Genomic DNA, 17,140 nt, shown 5'->3' on the forward strand with positions numbered 1-17,140 from the left:
ATATAAAACCATGCATGCAGTAGAGAGAGTGGACAGAGAGAAAATCTTCTTCCTCTCTCACAACACTAGAACCAGCAGTCATCCTATGAAACTGAAGGCCAGGAAATTTAGGACCAACAAAAGGAAGTCCTTTTTCACACAGCACATAATTAATCTATGGAATTCTCTGCCACGGAATGTGGTGATAGCCACTAGCTTGGATGGCTTTAAAAGGAGCTTAGACAAATTCATAGAGGATAGGTCTATCAATGGCAACTAGTCTGGTGGCTATAGGCCACCTCCAGCCTCAGAGGTAAGATTCCTTTGAAAACTAGTTGCAAGGGAGCAACAGCAGGAGAGAGGGCATGCCCTCACCTCTTGCCTGTGGGCTTCTCAGAGGCATCTGGTGGGCCACTGTGTGAAACAGGATGCTGGACTATATGGGCCTTGGATCTGATCCAGCAGGGCAGTTCTTATGTTCTCATTACGTTACTCTGCATGAAAACCATAAGTTTTGAATCTTAACTAAACATCATACCAAAGACATAGAATGCCAAATGAGACCAAATGAACCATGGGAATCAGTACTTTCAATTGACATGCCATATTCTCTGTTGTTAGAAAATATAAAGGTAAAGTGTGCCGTTGAGTCAGTGTTGATTTCTGGCGACCACAGAGCCTTGTGGTTGTCATTGGTAGAATAAAGGAGGGGTTTACCATTGCCACCTCCTGCGCAGTATGACATGATGCTTTCAGCATCTTCCCATATTGCTTCTGCCTGATATAGGTGTTTCCCATAGTCTGGGAAACATAATAATGGGGATTCGAACCGGTAACCTTTGGCTTATTAGTCAAATCATTTCTCGCTGCGCCATTAGGTGGCTCTGTTACATTTATTTGCATTTGAAGAACTCTTAACACAAAATGGCACTAAGGGGCTAGATGGAAGGAATGTATTATTTATTTATTTGCATTTATATCACCCTATGCCCCATGGTATCAGAGCGGGTTAAAACACATTAACAACATTTTAAAAAATCTAAAACATTAACCTATAAAAAACAACCAAACTATTAAAACAACATCATGCAAGAGAACACTTTTGAGCCAAAGGCCAGTGTAGAGAGGTGCATCTTCACCAATCATCAAAAAATGTATAATGAAAGAGCCGGATGCACTTCAGCGGGGAGGTCATTCCATAACCTTGAATGATCAACCCTTAATCTCAGAAGAGAACACTGCAGAATATACAGAACAATAAGCATGAAAGAACGCAAGTTTGACCATATGACAATTGGCAGTGTTTACTGATTTATTCTCTTTTCTTTGGGTACAACTATATGATAGTTCCAAACAATTGCCAGTTCTGCAAAAGTCTAAAGAGTTCACACAGAACTACAAAAGATCCAGCAGCTCTCATGTTTCTGCCTGAGGTTGGGGCTGAAATGAAAAGTGGGATATACATTTAAATATGAACAAACATACATACATAATTTTTCAATTTAGATTCGCTTTTCTCACACACCAGTTAGCGCAAGGTGTAAAACCACCCATCATGAGTGGAAGGGCACCTCTAGATCCAACCCTACATTTTTAAACAATACATTTATCAACTGCTTCATTTTCATTGATTGGACCTAATGGTTCTATTTTAATCTTTGTCTTTTGGGTATATATAAATAAGTTTGTAAAAAGAATATAATCCCTTAGCACACCATGTCCATATTATTCCAAATCCTTCTAACACATACCCCCTTACTCTCTAAAAACAGTTCTTATCCTTTAACATTCAAATTCTCACCATCCCTAACCCACAGAATATCCTTTCTGGCTCCCTCTATAAGCCATATTTCTGAAATAACAGAGTCTATTAAAGACTGTACCATTGTGATTGACTGTAAAATGAGAGTTACCTAATAAAGTAAGATTAATAGACTATCTAGTAGTCTCATAATCCTCACTTGACAGTCCTAGTATTAGATAACATTAATTAGCTAATACATATCTAGATTTCAAAGAAAGTGTCATCTAAATAAACTTTTTTAATGGCTAATATCTTGACTACATTATCCCATTATGAGCTGAGGTTTCTAGACTGGTGTTTTGCAACTGTAAGTAAATAAAAACTCATTAATTATATGGGATTTCTGTCACTGTAATGCTAATATTTCTTATATATTATACAGGAGAGTGGAAAGAAGCTTGTTTATTCTCCAAGCAGAAATTGTCTCCAGGGTTTATTTTGTACCTATACATTTAAGGTAAAGGTCAATAATTACAGACTTACAGTAATGCCTTTGTAGGCACATATGATACCCACATTAATAACCTCATGAGCTGATCATGGCTTATGTTTTTATATTTAAGACAGCACCTTTTTTGTAATGAACTCAGTGATATCATTACGGAGATCACATAGGGAGGTTCATTTACGGGGTGCAATCAGCTCATTTGGTGGTCACACAAGACCGGGCCTTCTCTGTGGCTGCCCCAGGTCTTTGAAATGTGCCCCCTGTCAATATAAGAGCTTCTCCATGGTTTGATTACTTAAGACACACTTGTTTTCTCAGGCCTTACTTCCCTGAGAAATCCCTCCCATTGGAAAGTATGGTTCAATGAAACCCCATAGAGCTAGAAAAAAACTAGAATCACAGTGAGATAAGATGTTAATTATGGGATGGGCCCAGACCGGTCCAGAGGCCATTCAAAAAGCCTCCGGACTCGTCCGGACCTGGGTGGTCCGTTTCGGGGGTACCTTTAAGAGCGGTGGGAGGGTTTACTTACCCCTCCCGCCGCTTTCCTGCTCGGCGGGAAAATGTTAATGTTAATATGATTGCAAACTCCAAGCTCTCACTGACTCACTAACCGACTGACATGAAACTCCTAGACCAAACCACCAAAGATAGAAGCATATCATTTTCACAGGTAGATCCCAGACTTCGGCCAGACTTACAAACAAACAAAGAAAACCCCAACCCCCAAGAAAATGCATTAACATCCCCCTAAATGAGGAAAAACTCTCCCATTGGACTGCATTAGGAATAAGACCTCACAGAGCTAGGAAAAGACTAGAGTCACAGAGAGATACGTTAACATGCCTGTAAACTGCAAGCCATTTTGCTAACACACACACACACACACACACACACACACACACACTGTATTTCCAGTGCAGCATTGAGGTTGGAAATAGGCCTTACAGAACATGGAAACAAAAGCATGGATTTTAATCCTCAATTATTGGCTCAAGATCCATTTCTCCCCTCTAGGGCTGTTCCCTCTAATGCTGGCAGATAGGTTTCAGTCCACCTGAACACAGGCACTATAGGGCAAATTGTCATCACTTGGCTTTTCTACTAAATAGTTGTCATTATTAGATTACAATCAAGCCAAGGAGATCCTCAAACAGAGGATCTTGGACACTGAACACCAGAATGATTTAAGCTCCACTTTGGAGCCATAAGAGGGTGCCTTGATGACGTTAACCAGGAACCTGCTAGCTACCTACTGTCACTTTCTCTACCAAGCCATCACAGGGTGTTTCTCAGAGCATTCTAAGAAACAATTCTCTGCCACAAGATGTGGTGACAGCCAACAAACTGGATGGCTTTAAGAAGGGTATGGATAACTTCATGGAGGAGAGGTCTATAATTGGCTACTAGTTGGAGGGCTATAGGCCACCTCCAGCCTCAAAGGCAGGATGCCTCTGAGTACCAGTTGCAGGGGAGTAACAGCAAGGGAGAAGGCATGCCTCAGTTGCCAGAAGTCTTGTAGGGAGCTTTAACATCTGCTTCCCAGAGACAGTGGCTGCCCAGTGTGAAAGCCTGTGTGGTTTGCTGTCTGCTGTTGTCAGCTTGCCAGCCTGTGTGCCCCCTAGCGTGTGGGGCTGTGGCTGCCCGGAAGGTGAGTCTGTGCGGGATTGGGGCCAGAGGGGGTGAGTCAGCAGTTCCTGAGGGTCAGCTGCTCAGATTAACCATCATTCTGGGATTATAAAAGGACTGCGGCCCTGTGGTGGCAGGCCCGCCACTGGTGGGGTCGCCACTGAAGAGGTGACACCAAAGGGGGTCACCCCCTTGGGGGAGCCACCTCATGGGGGGGCAGCAAGGGCCTGGTGATATTTTTTTTGGCTTCTGTTGTTTTCAGATCCTGTGTGTTCCATATGTGTTTTGGTTTGTCTGGGGATGGGGAGACAGGGTGTGTGTCCACTGACTGTAGGGTGGCTATTCCGGTGGTGGTGGGGAATAGAGGAAGTATAGTTGGCAGGTCAATGCATTGTTAGAGGGGAAGGGAAGTCAAAAATCTATTAGCTGTTACCCCTTCCAGCTGCCCTACCAGCTCTTTGACCTTGGGGAGCAGTGCCAACCTCCCACAGACTCTCACCTTGCTCCTCTATAATGACAGGTATGTTCAGAATAAGTTGGAAACCATCCATGATTTGGTTCTGGATGAAGGAGCAGACCTGGTATGTATGACAAAGACTTGGTTGGGGGAGGCTGGTGGCCCAGTCTGGTCCCATTTTCTCCCTCCAGGTACTCTCTTGAGGAGCAGGTGCGGGGATGTGGGTGGGGAGGAATAACCTCTCCCTGACCAGGTTCCCTGTGGAAGTGTCTGATCATATTGAATGTGTGTACCTAAGTTTGGGGACCAGGGATAGACTGGAACTTTTCTTGGTGTATCAATTGCCCCGCTGCCCAATAGAGTCCCTAACTGAGCTGACGGACTTGGTCCTGGGTTTGGCGTTGGAGTCTCCCAGGCTTGTGGTGCTGGGGACTCCAATGTCCACTTTGGGACCAATTTGTCTGGGGCGGCTCAGGAGTTCATAGCAGCCATGACGCCTATGGGCATATCCCGACGCACATTGCAGGTCGCACGCCTTGATCTGGTCTTTCACTCTGATCAGGGTGGTGTTCTGTGGGTGGGGACTCCTGTGATTTCCCCATTGTCATGGACAGACCACCATCTGGTTAAGGTTGGACTCACAGTTACACCCCACCTTCTCAGGGGCAAGGAGCCCATTAGAATGGTCCACCCAAGGAGGTTATTGGATTCAATAGGGTTCCAAGAAGCCTTGGAGGGATTTAGTGTTGGCTCTGCTGGTAATCCTGTTGATGCCCTCCCTGGTGGAGAACTGGAACAGCAAGTTCACCAGAGCAGTAGACATGATCGCAATTAAGCGTCCTCTCCGACCCGCTTCAAAATTGGCCCCTTGGTATAAGGAAGAACTACGGGGGCTGAAGCGGAGAGGTAGATGACTGGAGTGCAATTGAAGGAAGACTCGACTTGAATCCAACAGATTACAACATAGAGCACATTTGAAGATCTATGCTCTGGCAATATGGACAGCAAAGAAGCGATTCTTTTTGGCCCGTATTGCATCTGCAAGTTCACGTCTGGCAGAGTTGTTCAGGGTCGTGAGAGGGCTAGTGAGTGCCCCTCCTCCCTTGAATCAGAATTTGGAACCATCTATTACCTGCTGTGATGTGTTTAAGGATTTCTTTGTGGATAAAATCCCTCGTGTTCAGGCAGACTTGGATTTAGAACCCACAATTACTGCAGTGTCCGAATCAGAGGTGTCCAGCAACTCCTCTTATGTGGTTAGGCTGTTTCAATTTGTGACTTGTGAGGATGTGGACAAGCTGCTTGGAGCGATGCGGCCTACCACCTGTTCTCTTGACCCTTGCCTGATGTGGCTAATACTATCTGGCAGGGAGGTTGTTGTAGAAGGCCTAGTAGAGATCATAAATGCTTCTCTGAGGGAGGGCAGGATTAAGGAGGCAATTATTAGACCACTTCTGAAGAAGCCTGCCCTGGATTCCTCAGAATTGAGCAACTATAGGCCTGTCTCCAAACTTCCATGGCTGGGCAAGGTAATTGAGAGGGTGGTGGCCTCCCAACTCCAGGCAGTCTTGGATGAAACTGATTATCTAGACCCGTTTCAGACCAGCTTTCAGGTGGGCTATGGGGTGGAGACTGCCTTGGTTAGCCTGATGGATGATCTCCAGTTGGGAATTGACAGAGGAAGTGTGACTCTGTTGGTCCTTTTGGACCTCGTGGTGGCTTTCGATACTATCAACCATAGTATCCTTCTGGAGTGTCTGAGGGGGTTGGGGGTGGGAGGCACTGCTTTGCAGTGGTTCTACTCTTACCTCTCTATAAGAGTGTCTCTCAGATGGTGTCTCTCGAGGACTGTTGTTCTTCAAAAACTGAACTCCGGTATGGTGTCCCTCAGGGCTTTGTATTGTCTCCAATGTTGTTTAACATCTACATGAAACTGCTAGGAGAGATCATCAGGAGATTTGGTGCAGGGTGTTATCAGTATGCTGATGACACCCAAATCTATTTCTCCATGTCAACATCATCAGAAGAAGGCATAACCTCCCTGAATGCCTGCCTAGAGGCAATGATGGCCTAGATGAGAGGTAATAAGCTGAGACTGAACCCAGATAAGACGGAGGTACTTATTGTGTGGGGTCAGAACTCGGGAGATGATTTTGATCTGCCTGTTCTGGATGGGGTCACACTTCCCCAGAAGGAACAAGTACGCAGTCTGGGGGTGCTTCTGGACACAAAACTCTCCCTGGTATCCCAGGCTGAGGCAGTGGCCAGAGGTGCCTTTTATCAGCTTTGGCTGATATGCCAGCTGCATCCATTTCTTGAGAAGTAGTACATCTGCTGGTCACCTCCAGACTTGACTACTGCAATGTGCTCTATGTGGGGCTGCCTTTGTACATAGTCTGGAAACTGCAGTTAGTCCAGAATGCGGCAGTATGGTCTCTGGGTCATCTCGGAGAGACCATATCACTCCTATCTTAAAAGAACTACACTGGCTGCCAATAAGTTTCCGGGCAAAGTACAAGGTTTTGGTTATAGGTATAAAGCTCTAAACAGCTTGGGCCCTGGGTATTTAAGAGAACGTCTTCTTTGCGATGAACCACACCACTCATTGAGATCATCTGGAGAGATTCGTCTGCAGTTGCCACAGGCCTGTCTGGTTGCTACTCAGGGACAGGCCTTCTCCATTGCTGCCCCGAGGCTTTGGAACACTTCATGATGAAATAAGAGCCTCCCCATCTCTTACAACTTTTAAAAAGGCAGTCAAGACGCATTTGTTCACCCAGGCTTTTAAAAAGATACCGTTTTAATTGTGTTTTAATAGTTTTAACTTTTAAAGTTTAATTGTTGAAATGTTTAAATCTTTTTATTGGTGTTTTTTATTCTCTTGTGAACCACCCAGAGAACTTGCGTTTTGGGCAGTATAAAAATATGTTAAATAAATAAATAAAAATTAAATCTGGTGGGCCACTGTGTGAAACAGGATGTGAGACTAGATGGGCCTTGGGCATGATCCAGCAGGGCTATTCTTATGTTCTTAAGATACGATGCTTTACCATCAGCAGTTTTATCTGGAACATATTTGAAAATTCCTTTGGCCAGTTGGATTTGCCCTTGCGGCTCAGGTGAGGTCAAATCTGTCCACCATGTGCTGTTGTTTTGACCTTTTTATAACGATAGTGGGCGTAGTTTTATTTCTCTCCTGCTATCACACCTTCCTGGCCGAACTGCTGAATTTTATGCCACATTCCTTCTTGCAGATAAGAAACCTTTATCACCTACAATATTGCTAAATTTTGTGTGGCTGCTGTTAAGATCCGCCAACAGCTAATGTCTAGCCCTACTTTCTAGATGCCTCTACAAGAGGCTTCTGTGTTGGTCTACTTTGATGATTGAATTCTTATCAGAATGTAGTATTATTTGTTTGTATGTACATCTGCTCAATGATCGTAAGAAAGCTCTACACACACACACACACACACACACACACACACACACACACACACGACAGATAGACCTGTAGTAAGTACAACTTTAAAACAAATAAGCTGGCAAGAAGGGAGTGCCAGTATACACTCCTAGTTCCTGCAAAGATATTGCCTACAATCCAGAGACTCTAAAGTGCTCTAATACCAAGGAACCACTGGATCAGGGCATTTTTATCTCCTATTTATCCAGAGAAAAACACATGCCACAGTTGGAAGACTTCACAAGAGTCTCTTCAGAGGCAGTTATTCTAATGTTAGTATAATCCTACAATCAAATACAATTTAAGATTTCAAAGTATTGATGAACACTCAACATTAACAATGAGCAACAGTCAGACTAAGTTAGTCATGACTAAGTCCCACCGAAATTAATGGGACTCAAGTTAGTGGAGCTTAGTTGATTGATTTGATTGATTGAGTGAGTGCCGTCAAGTCGGTGTTGACTCTTAGCAACCACATAGCTATGAAAAACTTTTGTGGTGCTTAGTCATGAATCGAAGACTTGGAAAAAAATATTCATCAATGCATTAACTATAATTGAAAAGAATATTTCGGAGAATTATTCTGTTAAATGCAATGGTAAATATTCTTTTCCAAGTCTGAGTGAAGTCTCACTGATTCCAATGGTACATATGTCTACATATGTAACAGAGAGTTGAGAGTTCTCTTAGGGATAGTAGCCATGCTTGGTTCATTGGTGAGATGTGAGGGAGTGTCCTGATGCACTTGCAAGAGGCAGATGGTGGGGGAGGGACTGATTGTGCTGGTGTCATCATCAACATGGCAACAGGGATGCCCTCTCAAGACTCCCATGGTGAGGCTGCTCTGAGGCTTAAAGACATATTTTTGGGGTGGTGTCGGTTTTGGGTGGTGTAGGTTTTGGAGATATAACTCAGTAGGCATCAACTTTTAACACCAACTACTCCTATAAACTACTAGGGGCATTAGGATGAGAGGTAGAGAGAGTATAGCACTGCCCCTTTGTTCTCACTTATTCCTGTATCTCCACTGTAAGTCTTTTCTGATTGGTAGACCAATACTCTTAGGACACTCCCTTCTTCTGTGCTCTGTCATTCTTATCTTCTTCCTTGAGTTAGCTAGTACAGGGTTCAGGCTTTCTATCTAAATGTATAACTTCTTTATATAAACCTTTATTTGTTTTAGACTTTAAACAATTGTCTCCAGATCTCCTCTGTCACCTCTGGGTTTATCTGCTAAATAAGGGGTTGACTCAAATTCTCTCCTACAGTAGGCTGCTGCAGAAGGGAGGGGAGATCATTCCCGCCTGTTGGGTGTGCAAGTACAGACTTAGTCTGAAAGAAAACACTGCCGAAGTGGCTCTTCATTGATCAGGATGTAAGCCAATGATTGAATGATCCAAGTTAGGCTGCAGTGATGCATGGAGACCCTTAATTTTGTCCATGCCATAACAATCCTGGGATAACTCGAAGGTAGCAACCTCTAAATTCTGATTGTATAAACAAATCCTTACAGGGCCATTAGCAACAGAACTCTTCTGAAATAAAGATACAGCACTATATCTCCTCTAGAATATCCCTTCTAGTTTCCAAATAGCTCCCTAGAAATTAATCAATCAGTACTATGTTTAATCTTGTCTTGTTATATAAAACAGAATATGCTTGTCTTGCATTCTTATCAATTGAAATTGCTTGTCTGCTCTGTTACATTTGGGAGGACTTGAGTAAACTCAGCATTAACAAATTATATATATTTTCTTTCGATGCCTAAGATTTACTAAGATGTTAGAAAGATGGACTTAAGCAACATGTTATTTTATTAAGAAAGATATCTTAGTTCCACCATATTCACCACAAGAAGACTGGCCAGCTGCCAGATTATATATGAAAAGGCAAGATTCAATTTTTAGTTTAAACCCTCTGTTTGGCAAGAAATATCCTGGGAATTAAGGAAGCCACTTAAGAATCTTTAAAGTGATCCAAGAGGAATTAATGAGCATGGTGTAAAATTTAAATAATCTTTAATGAATTCTTCGGAGACATAGTCCTGTATTATCACTGAGGGGGAATAATCCCTAGGCTCCCAACAGTATCTCAAAATATCTTCAAAATAACTGTAGTAATCTGATTTGAACAGTAATTTTAAAAAAATGCAAATACTTGTGTCTACAGAAGACAGGTATATACTCTTAAAATTCTTACAAGATTAAAGGTAGCTAGTTGTTATAGGAACTAGAATACTTTGAACGGAAATGTATTTATCCTTTCACGTTAAAAAATATTACAAACAAATAATATGTAAAAGAAGAGAGTAAAAAGGCAAAACAGCCAACCAGAGAAAACTACTAAAAATTAGCAAATAGTTTAAATAGATTGATTGAGAAAGTATTTGACAGGTGGAAAGGAACTTCAGGTTTAATGCCACTATTTTTAACTGGCAAGACCCATAAAACCATGGGCAAATAAGGGCTTGAAACTAATATCTTTCTTCACAGTTTTGCCAATTCTGACTGAAGCTTTTCCTGGAGACTTTCCCCTCCAATACTGTTCACAATATCAAGTCAATATCAAGACACCCACTTTAAAAGAACTACACTGGCTGCCAATAAGTTTCTGGGCAAAATACAAAGTGCTGGTCATTATCTATAAAGCCCTAAATGGCTTGGGTCCAAGATATTTAAGAGAACACCTTTTTCTTCACCAACCCTGCCGCCTACTAAGGTCATCTGAGGAGGTCTGGTTGCGGTTGACACTGGCTCAGTTGGTGGTGACACAAAACTGGGCCTTTTCTAGAGCTGCCCTGGGACTTTGGAATGCTCTTCCAAATGAAATTAGAGTTTTCCCTTCTCTGAATGTTTTTAAGAAGGATCTGAAAATATACCTGTTTAGCCAGGCTTTTAGTTTATAGTTTTAAAGCTTTGGGTTTTAGTGTTTTTATTTGTATTTTTAAAATTGTTTTAATTGTGTCAATGTTTTAATGGTTTTTAGATTGTGAACCTCTCAGGGACCTTTTTGTATGGGGAGGTGTAGAAATGTAATAAAAATTAATAAAAATAAATTAAAATGTCCAGGGTTGCTTTCAACAGTCACCTAGAGACTGATACTGATACCTGGAGATACCACACCAATCCTGGGGGTTTGGAAACCCTGCTTCTGCACGTTTTGCCCATTTCTGAGTCTAGCAAAACTTAACTTGCTCAACAGCAGCTCAGTATTAATAAATTATTATTAATTATTATTATTTAAAATTTTGATATGCTGCCCCTCCAGTGCAATACTCTTCAGTGGGGCTAACGACAGCAGCAGCAGCAACAACAACAACAAAGAACATGAAGATCAGAAAAACTGCCTTGCAATTTAAAGCAAATCAGTAAGCAGGCATCTAATGTAACTAGTCTTCTGGTATGTTAGAAAAATACAATGTGAAAAAGAAATTGCTCTTTTAAACCACTGTATTATGTTCTACTGTTCATTAAGTTCTGTGCATAAGCAATGGTATTTTGGAAAGGGCCTCCAGCTGATAAGATGGTAAAATATCACATCCAAAATGGCAATAGAAAATAAGTACTTTTTTCAGAATGTGCAACTTTACCACATGAGGGTGCTTTCACCATGTGGGAAGCACTTAATAGGAAACATCACTGCCTATTAAAGAGGAATTCATTGCTTCTCCCCCCTCCCACCCCATCATGACGCATGTAAGATGGTGAGGAAAGTAATATGGAGATTATAATGGTTAAGAAACCTGCAGTCCTTAAAGGGGAGATACTTTTAAAAAATCATATTGTCGCTATTGTTAAAAACCCATTACTCAAATAAGTGCAAACAACTCCTTGTTAGACTTACCTGAAGACTGCAAGGCTTAAGGACCAGAGCACTAGTGGTTTCCTCAGTTCAAATTTTGCTCGTTTGTTCATTACATGCCGACCACCAAATATAAAGGCAGCATAGAGAGCAGAAAACAGGAAAGATTTCTTCCTAGAAAACAAAAACAAGACCACTGTCATTGTCTGATAGTCAGTCAGTGCTCTAGTTGGATGCAGGAAAACTCAAGAGGATCACTGTGTTTTTTTGTCCTTTCTTTGTTTTTAAGTTAAAAAAACAAAACAAAAAAGAAAGTTTATGCCATTTTTGCTATAAGGAACCCAAGAGGTCTTTCATGAACTTTAAATAATCATAAAAACAAAATGCAAATAATAAATTAACAATATGTCCGGCGAGGCAGCTGTCCTTACCCCCAAGGATGGAGTGGTGAGGGGGCCTGAGGAGACATGGATGGGTAGCGCCTAGGAAGAAGCGGAGGAGAGACAGCCAATGGGCAGGGACTCGGCTCCAGCAGAGGAGGGGCAGAGCCCTGAAGGAGCTGAAGGGGAGGCGAGGATAACATCAGCAGCACGCCTCCTGAAGGGAGGGGGTCTGAGCAGGAGGAGGGAGGAGGGGGAGAGACATTGGCAGCAGCTGTAAAGGGTAGACAATTACAGGGAATAAATAGGGGCATGGGCCCCATAACTGGGGGCAGGCGATGCATAGCCTGTAAGGAGGCATATAAGGAGCTGGCTGGGGATGAGAGGCTGGCCAGTGGTGAGGTCAGGGGCCCCCAGAGAGGGACAGACACAAGGAGCAAGCAGCCTGGGATGGAGGAGGCACATGGTGATGCTCAGCCCCCTCCCCGTCCCTGCTCTGAGGTAAGCCCAGCCAGGCTTGGTAAAGGTGACAGGAATGTGTAGCCAGACACAATAAAAGCATACATTCCTTCCAGTCAACATAAGTTATTGATTGATTGTTGAATTTATATATTGCCTTTCATTAAAAACAATCTCAAGGCGGTTTACAAAAGTTAAAAAACATACAATAAAATGTCAATAAAAATTAAGCTAAAAATATAGAGACAAACCAAATTTAAAAACTATAAAATACAAGCATAAAAACTATACATGGGTAAAAACACACAGAAGCAGCAATAAAAACAATCATGTAAAAGCCTGGATAAAAAGCCAAGATTTAACAAGCTTTCTAAAAACTGTGATGGAGTCTGAGGAGCAAATGGCCACTGGGAGAGCATTCCAGAGTCTGGGGGCAGCAACAGAGAAGGCTCTGTCCCGAGTACACAACAGCTGAGCCTCCCTCATTGTCAGCACCTGGAGCAGAGCCCCCTCAGATGACCTCGTCAAGTGGGCAGCAACCCTTGGGAGCAGGCGGTCCCTTAGTTATCCCAGGCTCAAACTATTAAGGGCTTTAAAGGTCAAAACCAGCACCTTACCCACAGAAGCCAATCCACTCAAAACACCCAGCCAACTAAAACTAACAGATTCAAACCAGGATCCCAAATGCCAACTAGAACATCAACCTCTGCTCACAAGTTGGATAAAAAACCCAGATCTTAACACAGGAGGCCATCAGGCTTTTGTGAGAATGGCATTCCAGAAGATCAGTAGCTACTGAAAAGGCACAACTAGTCCCAGTGCTTCAGATAGCAAAGACACTTGGAGCAAGACCTCAGGTGATAACTTGTGTACTTGGTAAGCCGGTTCTTCATTTAACATTATCTTAATGTTTAACATTACAGACCATGTGAAGAAGCTTTAAAAAAATATTGAAGGGGGACAGTACAATAGGTATCTGTGATCCTGCCACTTTTCAGGTACCTCAGGCCAGTTAATGTACAGGCCAGTGGCATTATCTGGTGCAGTGGGGAGTTGGTGCATGTTGTGAGCCATGAGCTGGGTCATTCCCTGGTTCAAATGTTGCTTCAGTCCCCTCAGTCAATACTATGAGGTGGAATGAGACTTCCCCTACTATTTCCACAGCTACCTCAGCCACAAGGGAAGGGGTTAATGCCATCGCCTCTCCTAATATCCTCTGAAGTACTTTCAGTCCCTTGGTTCTTCTTTTTTGGGAAATGGGACCACCCTCCTGCTTCATTCAGCATCTCATGATGCTGTTCTCGAGAGGAGAGCTCTTGTGATAGCAAGCAAGAATGGTCCTCTTTGCTAAGCAGGATTTGGATGGGCTGCTACATGTGAGCACTGGCTGCTGTAAGATATTAGGGGATGGGGCTCTAACCCTCAAGGGATGGGGTTCTAGCTCAGTTGTAGAGCATCTGCTTTGCATGAAGAAGCTCCACATTTCAGCCCATGGCATCTCCGGGCAAATTGTAAAGTTGAGCCGTCGAGGGTGTCGACTCCTGGTGACCACAGAGTCATGTGGTAGATGGACCAATGATCTGACTCAGTATTAGGCAGTTTCCTATGTTCCTATGACGCTAGGCCCCTTGTCTCACAGATTTCCCCTGCACCATCCCATTGCTGCTTGTCATCTATTGCCAAAGCAATGCCTGCTCCCAAGGCTCCCTCCAGATGGCACAGCTGGACGACATCAGCACATTTACGCAATGCCCCCTGTACAGCTGCATCTGTCTCCCGGCCAGTTCAGCGTTTCTCCTGCTAAGACTGGCATGGGTGTGTCTGTGGCATGTGGGAGGCTCAGCTCCTGACCTCTGCTTTGCGGGGTTGTAAGAATTGTAAGGATTGCTGTCAGAATGTATCTGAACTGCACTGAAATCCCTAAAGCACTCTATCCAAGATATACTCTATATAATCACTCTGTGATTGATGACCACACCACGCTGACCACACAAATGGCCTCTGAGCATGCGCGGAGGCCGTGTGTGCTGGTATTGCGCATGTGGCAGCTGGGAGATGCCCCGCTGGCACGTGATCATAGCTGGGGGGGACTGCCACGATTATGAAAGTGGTGGCGAGCGGAAAAGGAGCAGGTATGGACATGGTCTTCTCTGTGTTAAAGGAGATATGTGGTTAAAGGGGATCCCTCCATTTTAAAGGGATGTGCTGCGATTCAGTTTCCAATTTGCATTTCATGCAGATCCCTATTAGACAGTTCACAAGTTAGCCCACTTGTGCCTCAAACGTTCACGCGTCCCCACATCTTGAATCAGAGTGTGTGACATCATCACAAACTCTGCCATTGAGGCGTATCTACAGCTCTAGCAAATTTGGTTCTAATTGGTTAGGTGGTTCTCAAGTTAGCCCACATGAGCCTCAAATGTTTATGCATCCACCATCATGAATCAGAGTGGATGACATCATCACAAACCATGCCACTGAGGTGATCCTATGTGTCCAACAACGGAACACAATTTGGTTCATATTGGTCCATGGACCAATGGTGGTGGGGGACACACACAGACACAAGGAATGCTGGATGATCTCATAAGCCTACTGGAAAGTAGGCTAAAAGAAACATAAGATAGACACCAGCAACAGCCACTGAAGGTATGTTTTGCTGGGGATGAATAGGGCCAATTGATCTCCCCCTGCTAAATAAAGAGAACCCCCACTTTAAAAAGATGCCTCTTTGGAGTTCCTTCTTCAGGCATCTTCTTTCCCATCTCAGTATTACAGTGCTGAGAAATGTCATGTGACCTTGCTGCACCACAGGGCACTAATGTAGTTCTTTGATGGCCCATCTCTCTCTCTCACTCTCTCTCTCTCTCTCTCTCTCTCTCTCTCTCTCTCTCTCTCACACACACACACACACACACACACACACACACACACACACACACTGCTGGGTGATCTCATAAGCTTAATTTCCTTACGGAAACTAAGCTAATAAAGAGAATGCCCACTTTTAAAAGGTGCCTCTTTGCTCAGTTAGCAGGGTAGCATCCAAACCAGTCCCCTGTGGAATTCTGGAATAGCTTGAATTTACTATTTACTATTACTTTACAATTAATTTAATTTATTATGAAACACCATTTGCTTGAAATGTAGTTGGCATATATCCATGGAGGTTTGTTTATCTGTACTCATCTGTTTGTTTATCTGATGGGATCTGTTGCCAGCTCTGCAGGCTCCCGGAAACCTATCTGCTCATGTCTGGGACTACAGGCTTGTAGTTCCCACTCTTAACATGCTCAGAGCCTCATGAGATCAAGGGCTCACGCTTGTTGGTACATGGGGACTGGTCACTTAGCAGACAGTGGGACAATTGCCCCCAGGTTCACCAGCTATCATGTGAATTGAAAAGGGATTAGCCTCGCACCGTTCCCTCTGTTAGGAATGCCTAAGCAGACCCGAGTTAGCTTCTGAATTAACTTCAAGGTCTGTCTGCCCACAGACTGACCCTGTTACCTCCCTTCTTTGGTTGCCTCAAACAAGCTAAACTAATAATATCAGCAGGAAAGCAGATAAGGCACTGTGAATGCTGCTCCCCTCACCCACACCAACAAAAGAGGTTGATGAGCCATAGGAACTCAGGTGATGTGCTAATTAAAAATATTGATTGGTTGACTGGGTCCTTCCAACCTGATACATAAGTCCTTGCATGTCCATTGAGTCCATTTACATATAGGTTGGTTTTGACTTTTTCATGCCATTGTGCTTATGCTAGCACACTCAACAAAGACAATGGATTATTTTGAGATCCACAGGAATTCCCCTCCTCAGGAAGGAGGAAGAATCGGCATTTTGCCTCAGGGCACACATTTTGGGCTATAACTGGCCCTGGTTTCATGAACTAGTGTGCCTCCTTTGGTCTCTACACCTTGGAGCCACCTGTTGTTTGGGTGATTGACCTGACATTTGCCATAACATCTGGTCGTGTCTTGCTCTTTACACCATTCCTGCTCTCAGCCTCCAAATCGGCCTTCCTCGCTGGCCTGATCTGCCCAGCATGACTTGCTGCTATGAGAAGCTGGCTACATGAGACCAGACCTCTGTTAGATTTACTCCTGCTGCCTAACCCCTGAACAGCGTTAGGTTCTCTGCTGCTGCTTCCCTACACCCAGTCCAGTCCAGAGGAAAGAGGTCCTTCAGTTGCATTGGGGCCATAAAGAGTGAAGTGGTATAATAACCACTGCGCCCCTCTAGGCCTCTCAGAAGAACAGCCCTGCTAGATCAGGCCCAAGGCCCATCTAGTCCAGCATCCTGTTTCACACAGTGGCCCACCAGATGCCACTGGAAGCCTACAGGCAAAAGCTGAGGGCATGTCCTCTCTCCTGCTGTTACTCCTCCACAACTGGTACTCAGAGGCATCCTGCCTTTGAGGCTTGAGGTGGCCTATAGCCCTCCAACTAGTAGCCGTTGATAGAACTCTCCTCCATGAAGTTATCCAAACCCCTCTTAAAGCCATCCAGGTTGTTGGCTGTCACCACATCTTGTGCCAGAGAATTCCACAAGTTAATTATGTGTTGTGTGAAAAAGTACCTCTGTTTGCTAGTCCTAAATTTCCTGGCAATTAATTTCATGGGATAACCCCTGGTTCTAGTGTTATGTGAGAGGGAGAAGAATTTCTCTCTATCCACTTTCTCCACACCATGCATGATTTTATAGACCTCTGTAT

At 43.7% G+C, this 17,140-nt stretch overlaps 1 protein-coding gene across 7 annotated transcripts in view; it reads right to left on the bottom strand.

Moving 5' to 3' along the window:
• Positions 1-17,140, bottom strand: part of ELOVL6 (ELOVL fatty acid elongase 6) — a 149,704-nt gene that overhangs the window by 13,538 nt on the left and 119,026 nt on the right. For 6 of the 7 annotated variants that reach the window (XM_053258055.1, XM_053258058.1, XM_053258057.1 and 3 more), the window contains one exon: positions 11,624-11,755. In XM_053258055.1, coding sequence (XP_053114030.1) covers positions 11,624-11,755 — 132 coding nt within the window. Of the gene's footprint in view, positions 1-11,623; positions 11,756-12,012; positions 12,143-17,140 lie in introns of those variants that run through there. The other variant, XM_053258059.1, reaches the window with a different exon arrangement.

Source organism: Hemicordylus capensis, chromosome 5 (genome assembly GCF_027244095.1).
Source record: "Hemicordylus capensis ecotype Gifberg chromosome 5, rHemCap1.1.pri, whole genome shotgun sequence".
Classification (NCBI taxonomy): Eukaryota; Metazoa; Chordata; class Lepidosauria; order Squamata; family Cordylidae; genus Hemicordylus; species Hemicordylus capensis.